Below are 22,186 nucleotides of genomic sequence, written 5' to 3' on the forward strand. Positions count from 1 at the left end.
TTTCAAACCATGACGTCTTAGTGTATTACCAACAGTAACCTTGGAAACGGTGGTCCCAGCTCTTTTCAGGTCATTGACCAGCTCCTCCCGTGTAGTTCTGGGCTGATTTCTCACCTTTCTTAGGATCATTGAGACCCCACGAGGTGAGATCTTGCATGGAGCCCCGGTCCGAGGGAGATTGACAGTCATGTTTAGCTTCTTCCATTTTCTAATGATTGCTCCAACAGTGGACCTTTTTTCACCAAGCTGCTTGGCAATTTCCCCGTAGCCCTTTCCAGCCTTGTGGAGGTGTACAATTTTGTCTCTAGTGTCTTTGGACAGCTCTTTGGTCTTGGCCATGTTAGTAGTTACTTACTGATTGTATGGGGTGGACAGGTGTCTTTATGCAGCTAACGACCTCAAACAGGTGCATCTAATTTAGGATAATAAATGGAGTGGAGGTGGACATTTTGAAGGCAGACTAACAGGTCTTTGAGAGTCAGAATTCTAGCTGATAGACAGGTGTTCAAATACTTATTTGCAGCTGTATCATACAAATAAATAGTTAAAAAATCATACATTATTTTTTTTTTTAGATTATGTCTCTCACAGTGGACATGCACCTACGATGACAATTTCAGACCCCTCCATGATTTCTAAGTGGGAGAACTTGCAAAATAGCAGGGTGTTCAAATACTTATTTTTCTCACTGTATGTAGTAGCGTGCATGTTGATTCCACATTCAGACTTAAGAGCACATGATCACACACTGAAGTCGGAAGAACGACTTCACAACTCAGGAAATGGGACCATCCAAGGAGAGCTTGAAAGCACCGTGAGCCTTTGGTTGCAATTCACAACCCTCACCACTAGAGGCCACTAAAACTTACACACTGAACCTTCAAGTCACATAAGTAGCATAGCTATTTTAACCCAAACTATGATCTTTTCCTAAACCTAAACAAATAGTTTTGGTGCCCAAACCTAACCCAATTTGGACCTTTCACAACATTAACAACTAGTTTTATTTTGAAAGTGTAACTGGATGTTTATTTATTGTTGCTAACTTGATAGTGGCTGTAAAGCACCACAACACCTCTAATGTAGGAAATAAGGATGATTGGTTGGATATACAAAATATTTGACATCAGAGATGGCAGATCATTTCCAGTACTCGCACCCACAGTCATCGTTGGTTTCTTTTGCCCGTAGCCAACATCTTTCCATAAACATGAGAGACTCATCTCAACCTGAATCACAGAGGTGGCAGATAAGAAGATGGTCTCATGAATTTGTTTTGAGGCTGATAAAAAGAAAAAACATTTTGTCCTTTATGTGTGACAACTTGTTAAAACAAGTTCATCATTTAATTCTGCATTAAGATTTTCAAGCCCAAGCCTGCTACTGTGAGTCCCAATCCTGTTATCTTGTAATCTGTTCATTTAGTTTTTTCATTTATTATAACGTCATCATCTCGACCATTTGAATAAGTCAGTCAGCTCGACAGCTGGCAGCCCCGGATACTGACGCATGTTTCCTTTTAATTTAAATTCAATGTAATCACTAACACAACAGGCCTGGAGCTGAGGTGATAAAAAATACAGTGATAAAATGCTATGATAAAGATCTAATAAACAAGCTAACGACTAATGTGGTTAAATGACGTTAAAGACAACCAGAGGTTAAAAGAAACTGCAGACTGTGACAGACTGAGACGATTAAAGGAAGGAAAATATTGACAGGAAAAAAAAAACAGGTAAAAGGGAAGGAAGCAAGAAATTACAGGGGAAGCAGGGACAGAAGGTTAGAAGAAGTAAGTGTGGACATTAGGAAGGAAGGAAAATGGAGAATGGATAAAAGAAAGGAATAAAGGAAGGAAGGAAAAGAAAGACAGAAGGTGGGAAAAAAGAAAAACTCAAAGGGATCAGGAAGGAAGCAAAGAATTACAAAGGAAGCAAGGACAGAAGGAAGGAAGAAAGGAGGGAAAGCACAGGTGAACTGGACGGAGGAAGAAAATAGTAAGGGAAGGAAGAAAGAAAGAAATGACAGGGAAGGAAGGAAAAAACACTGAGAAAGGACAGACTGATAGGATTAAAGGAAGGAAAAAGGAAAGGAAGGAAAAAGACAGAAAAACCAAAGAGAGCAAGGAAGGAAGCAAGGAATTACAAAGAAAGCTAGAACAGAAGGAATGAAGAAAGTATGAATAGAAGGAGGACATAATTAAGGAAGCAAGGACAGAAGGAAGGGGACAAAGGAAAGGAGGAAAGGAAAGCAATGAAGACACAAAAAACAAACACTGAAAACAAAAACAGTAGTTTGGAGTTTAATATTTGCACCTTAATTTGTGTGAAAATGCCAGATAAATTATTCCAGTGTTTTTGAAACTGTACCTCAGCAGGTTTGGCATCAGAGGTGTTGAGATGTTATCTTGTCAGAGCAGAACTCATTTTGTTAATTTTTTTTTAATTTAATTTTAAAATGTGTTTTTTAAGGTTGATAGTTGGTTTGGAGGGTGGAGTCTCTTCCATTACTGTCTGATGGGGAATTCACTACACCTATAAAACACTTTATCTTCAATACGACCTTGACCAGAACATGAACTGATACCAGTCCTCTGTGTGTGTATGTGTGTGTGTGTTAATATCCACAGCCAACACACTCAGAGGAGACACTTACTGAGACAGAGGAGATAGCTAATAAGGAAATTATGCTTGTATGATTTGTGTGTGTGTGTATGTTAGTGAATGTTCACCTGCCCTCATCATCTCAGTCCATGCACACCTTGAATCACAAAAAAATAATACTTTCAAACATATCAATGAACCAACAGAAGTTCTTTCAATGGCTGCTATGTGTTGACAGTCAAGTGTGTTTTTATTGCAGCCCGTCCTCTCAGAAAATCCAACTTATTATGACCCATACGTGACAGTTGCAAAGGAGGAGGTCAGGTGATGACGTATAAAGAGCGTTGATGTATCCATGGTCCCGTGTGAAACCAATAGTCAATGCTGACTTATTTTAACGTTAGTGAGTCTCCTTTAGTTATCTTAACTTATGTAACTAATGTTCCTATTTGCCCAAACCATGATACCTAGTAGTTTTGTTGCCTAAGCCTAACCAAACTGTAAGTGTTTCACAACGTTAACCATGTGTTCATCTTTGTTATAATGACAATAAATGTCCTGCTCCTCTGTGGCCGGTACATATGTTGTTTTGGACGTCACTGACAAAACCATTTCTGTTGTTTAGATATATGAGGATGTGTTGTTTTTATTATTTTTTTGTGTAAAACAGTTAGAGAGAGTTTCTCAAAAGTGACTAGCAAGTAATGGTTTTCAATTAGATTAGCTGTCATTTAGGAACAGAGAAACGTGTTAGCATTTAGAAAAGATGATAGTGACATTTTTATCTGTAGACCAGACCCTAACCCTAACCCTAATCTTCACCATGGGCTTTAATTGCCTAATCTTAACCAAACCATAAACGGAATATATTTGCCAAAACAACAAACTCTTCCCGGCCTTAACCACACAAAAGTTAACAAGTGTCGAACGTAATCTGAACATAATTTGTATTTTCACAGAATCGTCCAATATTGACATTCTTGTCTAGGTTGATTTGATATGCTAATACAACAAAGTATTTAATAATCCAGCAATTAACTAAACTTAAGTATTCCTTAATGTCAGTGCTTTACAAAGTTAGTGTCAACATTTTCAAGGGGTCTATTAATGCACTCCCAGAAGTACATAATTACATAATTGTACCTTTAGGGGTACAATGGCTTGTCACTGGGGCTGTACCCTCAAGGGTACAGCTTTTGTACCTGTTATATGTTCCTTGAGGTCCAATAATAAGCCCAATGGGGTACGATAGTGTAGATTGCACCTCGGGGGACAGAAATGCACTCCTACTGTACCCCTATTTCTGACAGTGTGGATGCAAAAAGACTCGCTGTAGAACCCAAATAATGTAATTTACCTTCAACATATATAACCTAGTGGTTTGTTTCTCAAACAAACCAAATTGTTGGCCAACAGTATCCATCAACACCACCCTACAATATCATATTTCTACTGTGAAATATCAGTAGAAGATAGAAAATTGGTTTATAGTTTATAATACTTAGACATGAGGTCAAGTGGAACTGTGCAGGAATACCGTAGAGGACCAAACAGACAGCAGCAGGTTGATGTTAACATGTAGAGAGCTCCACAATGGCTTGCAGAGGACTATAAGGTGAAGTCAGTGGCGTCAGAGCGAACGATGCCAGAGGACTCGCTAAGCTAATGAGTCAGGTTGGCTCAGTTTGAGGAGTGGGCCTGGACTGTCTGCAGCCTGAGCAACAACAAAGCACAATGAACCAACTACTGGCAGTCAGGGACAATCAGTCAGCCCCGCTGAGAAACAGAAAAGCACCTTCAGCAGCAGACTGATCCGACTCCCTGTGACGGCCCGGGACACAGGAAGCCAATTTAGGGCCAAACTGTCTGAAAGGAAGAATAGAAGAGAGACCAGAGCCTTGTTACAAACCTCCAACATCTCAAACTCCTCTGTATCACTTTAAAAAGAAAAGGAGCTGGAGTTTATATACTAATACATTTACCTACTGTTGAAGAATTATTGTGAGCCAGGTTCAGGTGTGATGAAGTTTCGGAGACTGAGCGTGGTTTATTGAGCCCGGCCGAGCAGATACAGTGCCAGCATACAACATGTGAACACGTCAAATGCCAACACCAAATCTGAAGGATAACATCTTTTATGTTTTTCCCTATTACGTCATCTTTAGCTGGCCTTAACCTAGAACAACAAATCGACTCCAATGCTACGTCATATTGGAATCTATTACTTCCCATGTGTTATACTCTAATCTGTGGAGCCAGTAAGTTCTTGTAAGATTCAACCATGCCAGATTCCCAGAGAACACTGATATCTGCAAGCCTGACGCCTGAACGACTGTCTCTACCTTATCAGTCTAACTGTCGTCTCCCTAACAAGGACAGTTACATGAGAGAAATAACTAAAGCTGGAAGGTCAGTGAACACTTGTTGTGGGGTCGGCTAATGACTCCAAGCTAGATCTGTCTTACCTTTCCCTGTTACATCAATTAAGCCACCTAGGAAATATCTTTAACACCTAATGAATAGATTTAGGACCACAAGGCTTTCATAGTTAGCTCCTAAAATACTAAAACAAGATTCTGAGCTGTACGTTATGGTGGCGCTAGAAAAGGATTGCCAAAATGACCAGGATAAACACTCCATGATTTTCTATACCAACTTATCCAGTAGATGTGTGCACCAAAGTGCTGCTGGCATGGCTAACAAAACTGGTCAACTCAACAAGACATCGACAACTTTTCAATATCAGTATTAAGGTAAACAACTTCTTTTACCTTGTACTGTTACCTGTTACCTACGAAAAATCATTTCTACCATGCCAGCACGCTTTTAGTGTTTGCAGTTGCTCATGAACAATTGCATAATATTTGTCGATATAATTGTCATATCATTTTTGGGGACAAAGTATAAAGAACACCATGCAATGCAGTGCAGTTTAAATCAACAATACCACAAACTCCAGTCTCATACACCCCTGTAGAGTAGAATCAACACCTGTCTAATATAAACACTCAAACATTACGAGCTTCACAAAAGTGGGATTTTACTTGACTGCGGAGGTGTGAAGGTTTGTCATCCAATACGGAGCTTCGACGTGACGCACGGAGGCGGCTGCATGTCAGGGTCAACCCCCCTCCTCATCACCCTCTCCCCATCCTGAAGCCAAACGGTCCCTGTGCTCCTCTGCCAGCTCAGCTTGGCTGTCTGCCTGATATCAGTGAATCATTTCCTGCGCCGGGCAGCGGCTCCGCTCCGTTAACAGCAGCAGCACGGTGACAAAATGTGTTTTCTCCTTTCAGGCTAATTGAATTGAAGGTGCTGCATATTCACTGCTGCTGCTTCTGGACAGCAGTGTCCTCTTTGGAGAGTTTTCGCTCTCCATCACCGCACTGTGACAGGACACTCTGCTTTTAGAGCGAAGCAAAAGAGCTGATGGGATTGGTCCTGAGTGATGCCACAACTACTGAGAGCTATTCCCCTTTATCATCATCTTTTTTTATATGGAAGATTTTTGGTGACAAAACCATAGTGAGCAGAAAAATTGTTCAAGTACCAATCAACCTATTATATCAGGCCAGTATTCCTAGGAATTAATGCCAATATTGGACGATTCATCCATTGCCAATGTCCAGTGCTGCAGCAAGTAGCGTGCCCTTTATGTAGCAAGGCATGTAGGACTCTGAAGGTCAGGGTGGTTGATGGGCTAAAACACCAGTTTTGTCAGTGGCAAAAACAAGCAATTTTAGTGGACATTTTAGCCTGTTTCGTGGCTGCCGGCTGCGCCAATTTACTGGTCCAGTTCCCAACTTTTTCATACCCATTAGTCATTTACGTCCTAGGGCCCAGGTTTAAAAATACCAAAATTACCCTTTAAGAGTTCTTTAAGAATCTGCTTCTTCAGGACTCCTTTGGTTTGATCAGATTTGACTAAAAGTCTCTCTGGTTATGTGTGATATGGAATACAGAGAGCACAGAATATATTTTTGCCATTTCAGATCCGAGAGGTCGCTTAATATGTTGTAGCTTTTAGACATCTGGAAAAGTTGATGGAATTCACTGGATGGAAGTACCCTGCCGAAAGTCGGATATTAAAACATTGATGATCCACTTTCAGGTCTAAACCAAAGGATGTTGCTTTGTGTGTGATGGATACAAACTGACCAAACAGAGAGCGAGCAAGCGAAGGAAATCCTTATGCTCAATCAAACATAGGAACACAACTCTTTTTGTTTTCTTAAAACATCTGTTACAGTCCTTACTTTACCCTGACTCAGTTCAGGCAGCTTGCTCAGTAATTCTGAATTTCTTACTCTGCATATTTACATAATAAATTACAATTGCATGAAACATTACTGTTAAAAAGTTAGGATGTGCTTTGTTAAAAGGATTAAAGTATTTTAGTAGTTTGACCTTATTTCACAAAAATGCTCAGACGTGATGTGGTAACAGAGAGAGAGATATTGTAGCTTGCCAGAGGTTGGGAGAAACGCTTGGAGGAGAAAAGAGCAAGCCAAGCGTGCAGCCATTCTGTTCACACACACACACACACAGCAGGCACATACTGTATCTGATGAATAGCTGAAATGGTATGGAAATAAAGGAGGACAGAATATGCACGCACCTTTGCCAAGCACATGGCCATGGACACACACACACACACACACACACACACACACACACACACACACACACACACACACACACACACACACACACACACACACACACACAGGACAGGCAAGGCAGATGAATGCCTGGAAAAAAAATGGAAATAAGGAGCAGACGCTGCTTCAGCTCACTTTAAGGACATTCTGTTGTTGTACAAATACAACCTGGGTTCCTCAAAGTCTGGATGAACGTCTGGGTCCAGACTGAACTGCACATCTGGGCAATGTGTCACTTGTTAATGCGTGAATATATTTTCTTGTATTGGAGCATAAACGTGTGAACAGCATGGGAAATTTATTGAGCCGTCTGTGTGCAAGTGTTGCGTGAGTTTCAGTATGTGTGTTAACTTTGGTTCAATCACAAGAAGTTTAATGTCATTAAAAGTTATTGCTAAAGCCGCGTGTGAGAAAGAGAGATTCTTTTGAAGCAGGGCTGTCTGGCAAAAACATTCAAATCTGGTTCAACTTCTGCTGCAACTTTTGTGACATCCAGCAAGGCGCTGCGCTGACCAATCAGATACATGCATGCACACTTTTCCTCTTTTATGTTGGTTTGTTGTGCAGGCCCTTCAAATGCAGAGCTCTGATGAAAAAGATGACAAAACCCAAATTACATAAAACTTTACCTTACTTCAGGAAGAGCACTGAAGTCCTGCCTGCAGCAGCTGATCAACATGAATGTGACTGCTTTTTTAACAGAACACTCTGTATCACTTCACTGTTGCATTCAAGCTTTTATGTTGCTGTTGACTTTACTAAGATGTAATGGTCACATTTGTTTTCAATTATCTCGCTTCCTCAACAGTACAAATCTATCTGTGTAACTTTGTGACTTACGACAACAATCACTCCCCCATGTAATTTCACGCTTTGCTCACCAGCGAGACTGATTAGATCTGGTTCTCGATCCACACTCTCTATTTAATGCAGAACCTGAAGCCAACACACAGGCAGTCAGACGGCTAAACGTCCGGCCTTTGGTTCATTTCTATAAAAGTGAACTTGCAGAGACACAATGGAGACATGCAGATCGATACAGTGATCCATCGCTTTCAATACTGAGTGAACAGATTTAATCGTTCGTGTTGGTGGTGTGTTTAAGGACTCTGACGTCTCTGCTTTGAGATTCGGCTCATTGATGTTGGCTAAACCTCAGCCATCTAAGTTGCATTCAGGGACTTCATCATACAGCAAATGTAGTCAGTGATGTCTGTGATGGTTTCAGGAAGTCAGATGACCGAGTGAGAAAAATATTCTCCTGATTAAAGATAAAATAAGACTTTTATATTATTGCAGTTTGGTCGGCTCGTTTTCAAGGCTGCGAATTCTGCTGGCATGTTTATGCATCAGACGTGGCATAACAAGGTGGTGTGTTTGTGTGTGCAGTACATGTTTAATGCTTGCTAATAAAGGTGCATGTATAATACGCCGCATTCATGTTTAAATTACACGACCGTGGTTGGTGGATGTCTGAACATGAAATATATAGAAAATGTGGTTGCAGGTTCATAGACACACACACACACAGCACACACGGACGCCCATATTACTGTAAAAGCTAGTAGTCTGTCTGTCTGTCTGTGTCATTCTGCATGCTTATTTGCGTGTGTGTGTGTGTGTGTGTGTGTGTGTGTGTGTTTGTGTGTCCTTCCTCAGGGCGATACTTGTTTGGTTGGTGGGTCGTCTATGTTTTGTGTTTTGACCCAGAAATACATCTAGTCTCTCTCTCTCTGTTTCATAACGTCTTCTCTTCACTCTCTCACTCTTGGTGTCTGTTGTTAAAATTAGTCTGTTATTGTACCTCATCCTACACACATCAACACTTTGAGTTGTTAGTGAATTAAAGTTTAAGTTTGCCCTTGAGCAAGGCAGCAGACTGCTATATTAGGAGGAAACCTACTTCTTCATGGTTATTTTCCTCCAGTAAAACTAAGATGAAAGCTATGTGTTTTAAAAGCTGTGATAAAAGTTAAATTCATTGTGAAAGAAATAATAACTACAACAAAATGTCTGATCACTTTGTATATCGATAACCTTTGCTAAACCATGATCCTCATGGTAACACCATCATTTTAGGGTATCTTTTGTTGCCACGCTTTTAAAAAGTGCAATTAAATGTTTCCAGTGAGCACAGGTGATGCTCAACTCATGAATAAATACCTTTTTTAATAACCTGTCTTTTGCAGTACTGTGTAGTAGTACTGACATTAAGCATGTTGTAATCCACATGTACATAAATGCAACACAAAATAGGTCAGTTGAGTTCAGTTTGAGGCCATAACACACAAGAAGCAGCAAACAACAAAACAAAGACACGGAAATGATAAGAAAACAAAAAGAAACATCATTAAAACAGTCTGTAAAAAAAGTGGAAGCTTCTGAATGCGGACAGATATCAAAGTGTCTGTTCAGTAATTTGATGTTTGTAGCAGTTAGTCGTCTTTCAGCCTGAAGCTGAAGGAAGAGGAGTGAGTGAGGAGCACAGAGGCTGATTACTGTGTGAGAGGACCGACTCTGATTCTTATCTACAACGTCATTCAGAGCATTCTTCCACTTGACTCGAAGATCAGCAAACGAAGTCACCGAAGTTGTCAGTTGTCATAAAAGAACAAAAGTTTGGTCTGTTTAAACAAATAAAAGAAAAGAACTACGCCATCGGTACAGAAAATTCAGCATTCTGTAGGTTACATTATATGTACAGTATTTTGAGTGAGATTTTCACTTTAAGGTGTGAAAGCAGTGAAAAGGCAGGGAGGGAAGGGGAGGGGAGGAAATGAGGAAGTAAAGGATAAGAAGGGGGTGGAAAATGAAAGGAAGAGTTAGAGGAGGAAAGACAAAGAAGGAAAGAAGGAAAGGAGGGGGTGGGGGGTGGGGGGGGTGGAAGGAGAGGAAGAGGCAGAGGGAGAAGAAAGATCAGGATGTATGGTAGTCAAAAGGGAGGTGGAAAAGGAAAGTAGTAGGTAGGTGAGGAAAGAACAGAGTGGAGAATTGAATGAGAAGTTGCGTACAGATGGGTGGAGGTGCAAATGTAATAGATGAGGTCAGGAGGAGACTTACGGGGGTAAAAAGAGAAAGGACATGAGAAGACAATCAGGAGGAATAGAAGCAAATGAAATGGAGGCAGGAAAAAACTGCATAATAGACAACAACAGGAATATGACGCAGTATTTTCTTTCTGCTTCCTCTTTCTGTTGCAGCTTCATTTTAATTAGCCTGGGTGCCTGAAAGTCCTGTAAAAACCAGTTTGTGTTTGACCATGTTCACGTCTTACAAATTCTAACATGATGGTTGGTAGCTGCTATCTGAGAAACAGGAAGTAAAATTAAAACTTTAGTTGGTTTAAATGCAGGTACGCGTTCGCCAGACGGTTCCTGGAGAAAGTCCTGTGGTCTGAAAGGGACCTTAGAAACCTGTGTGACCAATCAAATGCTGTCTCTCTTCATTTAATTTAGCGTTATGAATCATTCATAAAACAAGTGTGTTTGACAGTTTTCATTCAGAAGATGCTAACAACAAAGTGTTTGAGCTAAGATTAGAGACAGAATACAACATGATTATATATTAATATATGTGTGCTCTTGTACATGTATCTTTGTGAGGACCAATTTGAGGTTCAGATTTTGAGTGTATGCATTACCTCAGCGGGAGTCCTGACAAGTATAGAGGTACCAACAAGTGTCTACGTGACCAAGTGTCAGCGCAGAACGGAAACCAGGACTGAACAGCTTATCAGGAGCTACTGTACTTGTCGTACGTCTGTGTGTTTGTGTGTGTGAGAGAGACCGAGTGGATGACAGCTTTTGATAAGAACGGAAAACAGAGCTAGATTTTCCTTTTGATGTGGACACACACACACACACACTTCCGAAATCAGATTTGGGAGCTGTGAAGAATAAATGCATGAAGGGATGAAAAACGAGGGCTGTCTAATCATTCAATTAGGATCCAAGGCAGATGGTCTGGACACACACACACACACAACACACAACACAACACACACATGCAGACCTGTTACGCACTCACACTTTGTCAGCCTTGCTCTGTGCGAACTTTTGTCTCTCTCTGTGTAATTCTATAGTCAGTGTAACTCTATACTTGATCGCCCTGTTTCCGAGTGTTAATGAGACACTATTGTCGGCCTGCACTCCATTACTTGGACATCCCATAATTACATGACTGTACACATGCATATATAGCAACATAAAATCAGTGACCGGCTTTCTCTCTCTGTCTCTGTCTTAATGTTAGCAACAGTATGTCTCTTTGCAGATTAATCCCTTGGACCATTTACACTACAAGGCCAAAAGGAAATGGACACTCAAACATTACATCCATATACAGTTATTGAACATGTGATTCTGACACCACGGTCATTAACGTGCTGCTCTATCAGCCTCCACTCAATCCACCAGATGTTGAACCTGTTCCCATTCAGACATCAGAGCATCAGTGAGGTCCAACATTGATGTTGGTGATCAGGTCTGGCTCACAGTGTTCCAGTTCTTCCCAAGGTGTTGGATGGGGTTGAGGGCAGACCAGTTAAGTTCTTCCACAACAAGCTGGCAAAACATAAAGAAAACCATTTCTTTATGGAGCTGGCTTTGAAACAGTAAAAGGACAAATGCAAACTGTTGAAATTTGTCTAAAATATCATTGTTTGCTCGAGCATTAACATTTCCCTTTAGTGGAACTAACCAGGAAAACAGAGCTAGACCAAAGTTACACTATGTGGAGAGTGTGTTCACATACTCTTGGCCATATAGGACATGTCTTGTGTGTTGAACTCCAAGTCAGCTCCAGGATTACTTTGTGTTAACTGGTTTGGTGTGTGGAAATGACCAATTCATGACAATATCAACAGAGAATATTACAGAATTGAGCTTTACGTTGATCAATATTGTTAAGTGCTCTCATGTTGATTAATCCTAAACTAATGTATTTAATCAAATTACAACAAGCAAACCATGGGATCAGACACTGTTCTGTAGAAACTGCACACATTGCATAGAGTGGGAGGAACTGGGGGTTGACAGCAGCCCAGCAGTTAAATCAGTCCACGCTCACAGGTTGGTGAGAAGAGAGCAACCCTGAAAGTTAAACTAAGTAATAAAGTAAACAATACATCTCTAAATCAATCGCAAATGGGCAACCAGTGTAGAGATGCTAAAATTGGAATAATTCCAAGTCTGTCACATTCTGTATTAGTTGTCTAATTTATATAATAATAATAATAATCCTTATTTGTAGAGCACTTTTCAAAAACAAGTTACAAAGTGCTTTAACAAGTGTAAAGAATAATACAAAAAAAAGACTGTTAAAAAAAACAACAACTGTTAAAGGATCTTTGACGTTACCCATGATACATTTCCATCCACCTAGTTTTACTCTTGACAGAGGTTTAGAAAAAGAAAAAAAAAAATAGGCTGATAAATAAATAAATGATTTCATTTAAATTTTTTTGGGGGGGGGGGCATTTGCCTTTATTTGATTATGACTGTGGAGATACAGACAGGAAATGCAGGGTGAAAGAAAGAAAGAAAGAGGGGTGTGACATGCAATGAAGGTGTCTGGCCTGAACTGAACAAGTGACATTGCGATCACATTTACAAATTTAATAATTTGATGGAGGGCCCTTGTTGAAACTACATTGTGTCCTAGTAGTTCCAACAACTCTGTCTGAGTTTGTTGAAAGGTACTCTGGCTAATGTAGGAAGAGACTCTCTGGAGTACACAGAAACTATGCTGCTTGAGGGAAAGTTGACGTTGTACTGTATATTACAATATGTAAAGTGTCCATTTTAGAGGGGTTCTTTATGCAAAGTTTGCTATAGATTTTTTGCTATTGCTATTTGCTATTAGTTATATATTTATCTTTTCTCTCTCTGTGTGCAGCTGGTATACTGGGCCAGTCTGCAGCAGGATCAGGATGAGAAGATGGCTGGCTGTGTGTTTCCAATGGGACCAGAGAGCTTTCAGCGCTTCACGCCGGACTCCCTGGCGGCCATCGAGCAGCGCATTTCCCAGGAGGAGGCCCGACGCAACAAACAATACCAGGAGGTAAACACACACAGACCTGTATTACACTCACACATTGTCAGTCTTGTCCTCTCCGAACTCTCGTCTCTCCCTGTGTAATCCTGTAGTCAGTCTCTTTCTCCTGACAAACACAACTAGGATATTAGAAGATGTAAGGCGGCTTCAGCAGACAGTTGTGAGATATTTCGGGAACTGGTGATGTTGTGGTGATGTTATGTTTGTGTGTGTGTGTCAGGACCTGGGCGATGTGGTGGTCCCCCGGCCCCGGCCTGACCTGGAGGCAGGAAAACAGCTGCCGCGCATCTTCGCCGACATCCCGTCTCATCTGGTGGGCGTTCCCCTGGAAGACATCGACCCATACTACTTCAAAAACAAGAGGGTAGGTAACCCAGAGAGAGTGTGTGAGCATTTTTTGCCTGTGTGTGTTCGTGGGTGAAGGTTTTTGGAAATGCCCTGTCACTCCTGTTGGAGAATCCCTGGAAGATAAATTGACTCTTTGATAGCCTACTTCACTGATGACCAGAGGGGAGGTGACCGAGTGAGTGTTTCTCCTCCACAGTTTGTCTTTGTCATGTTTGTTCTGTCTAGATCCCTTTAAAACTCTCAGTCCATGTTTACGCCTGGTATATGTGACCATGGTTCTTGTCACTCCTTCTCTTTTTTGTCTTCCTTCTCCTGCAATCTCTTTCCTGTTTTAGGGCATTTCAAACCTGCGTTGTTCAGTCCTTTTGAATCCGACTCTGGTCAGTTTTCCCCCTTGTTAAGACTCATTTGGGCCGATCTGAACTCAGTAATCGTACTCGAGTGCGGACCAAAATAACCGTACCAAGACCCTTTAGAGGAAGTGGTCTCGGTACGGTCACAAACTAATTCTGGAGCAGTATGTTTGTGGTGGGTACGTGATGCGAGCTCAATCCGACCCAACTAAGAGACATACTTTTTGCCATGGTCCAGACCTTTGACTCCGCCCCCTCCATTAAGTTTTCTAATTTTGGTCTGGTATCATGACATGAAACAAGAGTTTCTCGGTTGAAAACGTGTTTATCCAATGAAAGCGGCCTAACCAACTACTAGCCAATCAGCGCCATGTGTGGGACTAACGCTGTTGTCACACTGTTGTCAAGCTGTGTGCCCATGGAGGAGTATTAACAACACTGACCAGGGATAATTTATTAATGTCGCCCAACATCATAGTTTGTTATTACTTCTCCACTTGTAAAAAATATGCTGGTGTCAGTGTCAACTTAAATGACATTAGATAGAAATCAGATTGGAGGCAGTGATGTCAGACTGAAGATGGAGGTTACAATTCTGTCTGATATCCTGCAAACATACTCTGCAAGTTTGAAGAAATCGGCTTAGCCAGGTGCCCTTGGCACACTGGGATGGGGATGAGAGACATCAAATTATTAATTACACACGATTGTACCACTTTCTATGAACTAATACTGGCTTTATAGATCAGTTACAAGCCATTAATAACAACTCCAGGGTTGTGATGTTGTGAAAAATTCCCCCATAAACAAATTATACTTACAACTTATTAACATTTCCAACTTCAGATCGAATGGATTATTGTAAACATAAGTAAATAAATAAAAGCTTTTATTAATTACTTACTATTGTTTGCAGACCTGATGACAGAAACCTTCCATGCATCATTAATGAATTACTGCATTATTAGATAAAAAGCATAAACACCTTTTAATAGATCTTTTTTACAACCTAGCAACCCTAAACTTTTGTCATAAATTAATTCTAACTAATTAATTCATTAGTAGCCATTCTTTACCATTTAGAAATGCTTTGTAAAGGGTGCCTTAGTAGGATGTACTGCCCAAGTGTCCTAATATCATACAGATAAATCCTAGTTTTAGGCGAAAGTAGAGTAAGACGCCATTACTTCATTGCAACTTGTAGATCCATGTATTACACTGTAATGTATATAAAAGATTTTAAAAGACATTTTTAATTACCTTTGACAAGAAATTGGTCCAGAAGATCCTGTGAAACTGGTCATATGTTGAAAATATGGCCATTAAATGTCAATAAAGTAAAGGTCATAACTGTAAATCTACAAGCGTTAAACCGTCTGACGTGAAAGTGCTGCCCGTACAGGTACATGTACAGCCGCTCACATACCTAGACGCTAGGCTTCACCTCCTGCTCCCCTACAAAATTCTTCTGTTCAGCAATAGTGAGGGATCATAGACACTGACTACAATTGGAGGCATCACAGGTCAGAACTGTGGGGCTCCCCAGGCCAAAATGTGCAAGCACTGGTGGCGAGGTGAGCTTCTCCCTGGGTTGGCAAACAGCGACTGAACAGCCAGAAGTCCATGTCCAGTGCCGAGGCTAACAGGCATGTGGGTGGAGCGAAAAAAGCTTTAAAGTTGGCTTTGACTGGTCGCAGCTCTGGGTTGAGGAGGGGCTGGTGGTTAAAGGCAGTGAGGCAGTCTAGAGGGAGAACCCCAAGCACAGAACAAGTCCGTACCCATAAGGTTGGACACTTGGAAGGTCTATGATAAGAAAGCCTCGGTCCCTTAGCAAATAGAGAAGGCTGTTATGGCTACTGTGCCAATTCTGGAGTTTCCATAGCTGTTGAAATTGGCATCCAGGGCAGGTAGAGCTGCCAGATAGTGGAAATGTTCAGAAGTAACCTCATAGCCCCTGAATCTAGCTGGCTGAGTTTCTAGTCCTGCTGTAGACTTGATCTGGAATGCTATTTCCACAGCCTTTGCCAGAGTCAGTTCACGATTTCTCTCTGACGTCCTGGTTATTAGTGTGTTCAGCCAGCTGGTCCCTTAAAAAGTTGGACACTCGCCGGACAGTGCAGAGAGGTGGGAACGAAATCTCTAATTTCAAGACTGCAACTCTGTTTCACGTTCCGTTATGGCAAACTTCCTCAAACCGCTGTGCGTAAAGCCGCAACTACAGCCGTGACTAGTGTGGCTAATGCACAACAAACTGTTCAACGAAATTTAGTCCAGTTGTAAGAGATAGCTAGACCTCTTTCATTCTGCTGTGCTGTAATCAGCTGCTGCAACAACAAACTGAAACTGCGGAAAACGAAAAGCCACAAGCCTCTGCTCCATGAAATTCATTCCACTTTCTAAATCTCTATTATTATTTAATCCTCATGTTTCGATCACATTCTAAGCGGCTTGCTGAGATAGGACTGAACATGAATGGGCCCGAACTAAAGACCAAGCGATCTGCCAACAAGATGCCGATGGTGAGCAGTATTTACAGTACAGGTTACAGTGTCATGTGTTTCAGATTTTTATGAAATGTTGCATTTCTTCTGATTACAATGCAAGTTATCATGGGGTGTAATGATTTAAATCACAAGCTAGCAAGTTGCTGCAGGATTTAATGAGCTACTCCGCGCGGCACTTTCACAACCACACTGCAGAGGTTGGCCACAAGCGGTACGTTGTTTTCCACTAAAGCCTGAGACCTGAGAAGTTTAACCCTAGTGCTTTGAAACTGAACAACCAAAACATCTCCCACATGGCGGTGGCTCTATAGGGTGCAACACAAAAATCTGCTGTCGGGTTTGTCTATGTATATAAAATATATGTGTAATAAATGTTTCTATCTGTCTTTGTTTCAGACCTTCATAGTCCTGAACAAAGGGAAGGCCATCTTCCGTTTCAGTGCCACATCAGCTCTCTACATCTTCAGCCCTTTCCACCCCATCCGCAGAATCGCCATCAAAATCCTGGTCCACTCATATCCTTACACAAACACTACTACTGCTACTGTATGTATGACGCATGATGTCCTAGCTGTGTTATGATCTACTACTGACTGTGGGATAATGGCTGCAGGGAGGTCAGAGGCAGCCTGGAGGGGCTCAGTGTGTGCTGAAGGATGCTGTGTGTAAGCACCCAGGCCACCCTGATGGCAGTTAGGGTGATAATGTAAACAAATAGAGTCAGGCTGGGTGGTTCAACACCGCAGGCTGCTGAAGCCTTTGCAGTGGTTAATCCCATCACCCATCATGTTGTTTTGCATTGTGTAACATCGGCACAGGCCTGAAGTGACAGTGAATGGGGGAATTTTGAAGGCGATTTGCAGTTAATAAGACACCAAAACACAAACAACATCCTCAAAAACCATTAAGTGTTTATTGTACACGTGAATAAATGTTTCATAGTCACAAAAGTGCAGTTTCCACTGGTTCTCTGAAGGTTGCTCTCTTACTGTCCAGCCACCAGATGTTCAGATGAGAGAAGGGACCCATATCATGAGAGGCATATTGTCTTGGGCTTGCATGCTGGAGGTTTGAAATTAAAAAGATGTGGGTGTTTCCGAGGCAGATGGGGTCTACGAAAAGGTGCATCTCGGCACTTTTTAGAGCTGCAACAGTTAATCAACTAATCGATTAGTCTTTTGACTAAAAGGAATTGGAAACTAGTTTAAAAAAATCAATTAATATTTTTTACTGTCAGCTTTTTAAATGTTAGAATTTGATGCTTTTGTCAGTCATACGACAGAAAACGGAAAGTCTTTGGATTTTGGAATGGTGGTTAAGTAATTTGGACATGTGTCCTTGGACTCTTGAACAGTATTACAAGCATTTGTCAAAGTTGTGTTGCATTTTGTTGACAAAAGGAATCAAGAAAACAATAATGATTTTTTAAATCAGGCTATTTTGATTGTCTCTTGCTCTACTCCCTAGTACAACATTGAATCACTGGAGTATCTTGTTTTAAAGTTTTATTAAGGCTGTAAACACATTATTTTTAAATTACATTAGTAGTAATTGTATGGTAATGTTGTAGCTTTATGAGATATCCTTAAAGCGGAAAGAAAAGGGTGTCAACAGAGTGCTGTGTGTCTTTGTACACTTGTCTTCTACATGTGTCTATGTGTTAATGTGTAAGTGACACAGAGAGAGACTGAAGTTTTGTGTACACTGGATGTGGCTTGGCAGTGTTTACAGTTTTATCAATAATTGAAAGTCTTGAAACAGTAAGGGTTAGTCATGGGATTTAAAAAAAATGTAATCACCAGTAATGGAGGCTTTTTTGTGCTTTTTGTGCAGTTTTTCTGGGTTATTAATGGTTTATTAATGTGAAATGACCCATTAAACATATCTAACGTCTATTAAATGAAACCTGATTACCTTCAGTTGTATACAACATGATGAGTAATGACACTCACTGAATTTATGCGTTAATGGAAAACAATCTTAAAAAAATATACTGACAAATAAGATGTTTTCACATTAAGGTAGTTGTCCACCTGAATCTTTCATTAAAACAGAAGATAAGCAGCCAAAAATGAAGGGGTTGTTTAAGGTTGTGAGGAAAAATAATGTAACTGATATATTTTCTTCCTCCATTAATAATTATATAATAATAATTCTGGTGTGGTTATGTTAAGTATAAGGGGAGATAAATATAAATGCAAACTTTGAATGTTTGAATATTAAAATATATATATTTTCATGTATCAAAATACATTTATTGCAGTGATTACAGGCCAAATAATGTTCATATTCCTATTTGTTACTCAAATGACTCTGTGTGTGTGTGTGTGTGTGTGTGTGTGTGTGTGTGTGTGCTTATGAATCAGCTCATCCTGTCGTTCATATTTCTAAACCATCTTAAGCTGCCTTGCTAGCTATAAACATGACCAGTAAATATTTGCCATCAAGGTGGTGCCTGCTAGGGCACACGCACACACGCAACAGGTGAATATACAAACTGTGCAGTTAAAGTAATTGTCCAGCTCCGACCCCTGACCTTTGACCTACAGCCACTCAAAGTTGTCTAAAAAAATCTCAGCCAGGTTTAGTTCATTGTGTTTTTTACACTCGTGTTGGTACGCTGCGAAGACATCCCTCTGGATTAGGTCTGAATGGTTTCAATGATTATGAAAAGATTGTTTAATTGTTTAATCCTCATCTCTAAAGGAAGTTTGGTCTAAAAACTAACTTCTGAAGACGCGAACGAAACTCTGTCTCCAAAGACGGCAAACTGAGTCAATGTCCAATAATGCGAGGTTGTGTTTAAAAATAAATAAAAGCATTTCATACTTGTTGGACGGCTATGTACACTAGTTACACGCTCCGTATGAAGACTTTATGTTTAAGCTTAATTATTTAAGTATTACAAAGTGCCATGGCATTGGTTCATAATAATGAGCGGTAAAGAAGTTGTTGGAAATTGTTTCACATTTTCTAAGTATTGTTTTCAGAGTTTGGGAATTGAATAAATCTTTGGTTGGGAGTCGACGTTCAGGTTCTACTCTCAATGAAATTGATTTACTTTACAACTCAACACAGACTCAGTGTCTGTCTCAGAAAGTAGATTTCCTCCTCACCTACTGTGCTAATAGTTAAAATGTTTGACAGCAAATTAGTTGAAGCATTTTCTCAGCAAACATAATTCTAACTGACAGTAGAGCGCTAAAAGAAATGAAATCTTGAAATCTGCGCTGAGTATATGTTAAATTTTCCTTTTCACCATCAAGGGAACATGGTATTCCAGGTGATCACGTGTAAACGCCTCAGGCTGATTGATTGAATGATGATGTGGGAAACCCTCAATGAGTCCTGAATGTAAAGGCTCCAGCTATGGGATTTTGGCCAGTCGCCAGTCCCATGCCATACCCCAGCTCCGTCCGCTCTGGGCTCCAGACGCCAAGCCAACATGACAGAAATTACTTCACACCCAAAACTCAACAGCCTTCCCCTCGACACCCCTCCCTCCTTCCCTCCCCTCACCTCACACTCATCTATTTTTATTTGGGAAGCGGCTGCTGGTGTTGAGAGATGTCGAGCCGGCGGACATGCTGCTGTTGTCAGGGGGATAAGTGGGCGAAGAGGTCGGCAACGGAGGTGTGGCGCTGCTGATGTGCTAGGTGTGTGTTTGTTTGAGTGTGTGTTATAATGAGACAAAACAAAAATTAGAACAAGTGTGTGTTGAAGGGGGGGGGGGGGGGTTGTTGTAAGAGTACAAGTTGTGGTGTGTTGAAGTGGAGTTTTAGTGTGTGTGTTTGTGTATGAGTGTTTTTATAAGTGTGTGTGTGTGAGATCAAGTGTGTTCTGGATTTATGCCCCGACCACGCTGGCGCCACAATGACAAGCTGTGGTGTGAGGTGGACACACACACACCCACACACACACACAGTCAGTCCTGTTATCAAAGTTTGAGTGTTGTCTCTCTCAGGTGATCAGTATCGACACTACCTGTAGTTTTTTTTGACAGAAAATAACGTTTGACTACCCTTTCTTCTGGAGGTCACACAGTGGACTTTGTGTCCCATGAGGCATTGCTCAGGGACCATGCTAATCCATCATCGACACCTCGAAGCTGCACTACAGCCTCCAGCTGTGTCGCATTGTGTGTGTGATTTGTCTCTGAGTTGTTCTGGAGCTTCTCTGGTGTCGCTGGGTTCAATTGATGTTGCCTGTAACTCGCTGACTTCATGTTGTTGTTGTTGTTTCTTTGTTGCTGAGGTGGCACCGAGTTGCTGTGTTGGGTTTGCGTGAGGTTTGAGGTAACATCTGGTGGCTTTGAAAAACATTGTGTAAAATAGTGTAACCATTGTGTTACCGGAGTGATGTGTTGTTTTGTTTTTTTTAGCCAGAGCTGTTTGTAAGTCTCTCGGGGCAAATCCGAGTCAACCAAGAGAAGTCAGAGTCAAGTCGATTAATGTAATGACGATGATGATGATGATGCATCTCAAAAGGCATCTTGTAAAAATGTCAAATTAAGCCTCAAGTCCAGAAGTCCTGTTCCTAGTTTAGAGGAAGTCTAAGTCGAGTCATAAATATGTTTAGGCAAACTCCAACTGAAATGCAAATCTGGTTTCTTAATGCGGATGATTAAAATCCCAATATTTGAATATGTTGTGTGGAGCTGTCTGATTTGTGTGCTATAGGTTTAGACCAGGCCAAAACATTTAGCAATTCCAGTGCAGTAACCTAATTTTTATGACTTAGGTTGACAGCTCTGTTTTCTGGATGGTTGCCTTGTGTCAACATTGTGTTAGCATTCTGTCGGTGCTGTGATTGAACAGTAAAGATGTATCATTAACTTAGCTCTGTGTTAGCGTTGCATTAGTGCTGTTTTGGCATTATGTTTTTATAATGGTACAGACAACACACCATGTAATGTATGTCTTTAAATCTTTATATTAAATAATAATGATCTGTTCTAAATAATTGGCAACTTAATCAAAAATGAAAATCCTGATCCCTGCGTCCTTCCTCTCTAGGTTTGTGCTATTGATCCAGACATGTTTCCTCCCTGCTCTTCTTTTAAAATAAAAGCAGACAGCGGAGCAGCTACACTGCCCTGTGAGAAATGAGCTTTGAAAGGATTTGATTTGGGATGAAAACATTTAAAGTGATTCACTGTCCCAGTCCTGACTCCTGAATGATGGAGACAAGGAAGATGCACATGTTTGAAAGAAAGAGGGAGTAAAAAGGTGAGAGAGAGGAAGGTAGGTCCCGTGGAAGATGTAGGAGGTGTAATGACATTACTGGTATGGTGGCCTGGGAGGTCCACAACAGCAGGGCTATCATTAAGGCATAATTAGCTCCTGGCTCTGCGGCGGCGGCGGCGGGGGGACATTTGCGTTGTTTGTCAATCGGTAACCATATTATCTCGCCGCCTGCCACCGCGCTCCAGCAACATCATTACAGCCGGCACTCAATCAACAATTAGCCTGCAGCTCAAACAACTTTCAGCTGGAGTTTTTCGTCGCTTTCACATGGGGAGTATGTTCCTACTGCCAAATTACAATAATTATGATTCATTTATAGCTGTGATTGACAGCAGAGCAAGGTCTCACAAAGTCTCTCCCACCTCATCGCGTGTATGGTGCTGAACATGGCAGGTGAAGGTGATATTTAACATGCAT

The 22,186-nt window shown here is 41.0% G+C and overlaps 1 protein-coding gene across 1 annotated transcript in view; it reads left to right on the forward strand.

Moving 5' to 3' along the window:
* The window catches only part of LOC123967520 (sodium channel protein type 4 subunit alpha-like), a 185,517-nt gene that overhangs the window by 2,748 nt on the left and 160,583 nt on the right, over positions 1 to 22,186 (forward strand). The window contains exons 2-4 of the mRNA XM_046043645.1: positions 13,160 to 13,324; positions 13,539 to 13,682; positions 16,920 to 17,038. Coding sequence (XP_045899601.1) covers positions 13,160 to 13,324; positions 13,539 to 13,682; positions 16,920 to 17,038 — 428 coding nt within the window. The remainder of the gene's footprint in view (positions 1 to 13,159; positions 13,325 to 13,538; positions 13,683 to 16,919; positions 17,039 to 22,186) is intronic.

The sequence above is a fragment of the Micropterus dolomieu genome, linkage group LG01 (genome assembly GCF_021292245.1).
Source record: "Micropterus dolomieu isolate WLL.071019.BEF.003 ecotype Adirondacks linkage group LG01, ASM2129224v1, whole genome shotgun sequence".
NCBI lineage: Eukaryota > Metazoa > Chordata > Actinopteri > Centrarchiformes > Centrarchidae > Micropterus > Micropterus dolomieu.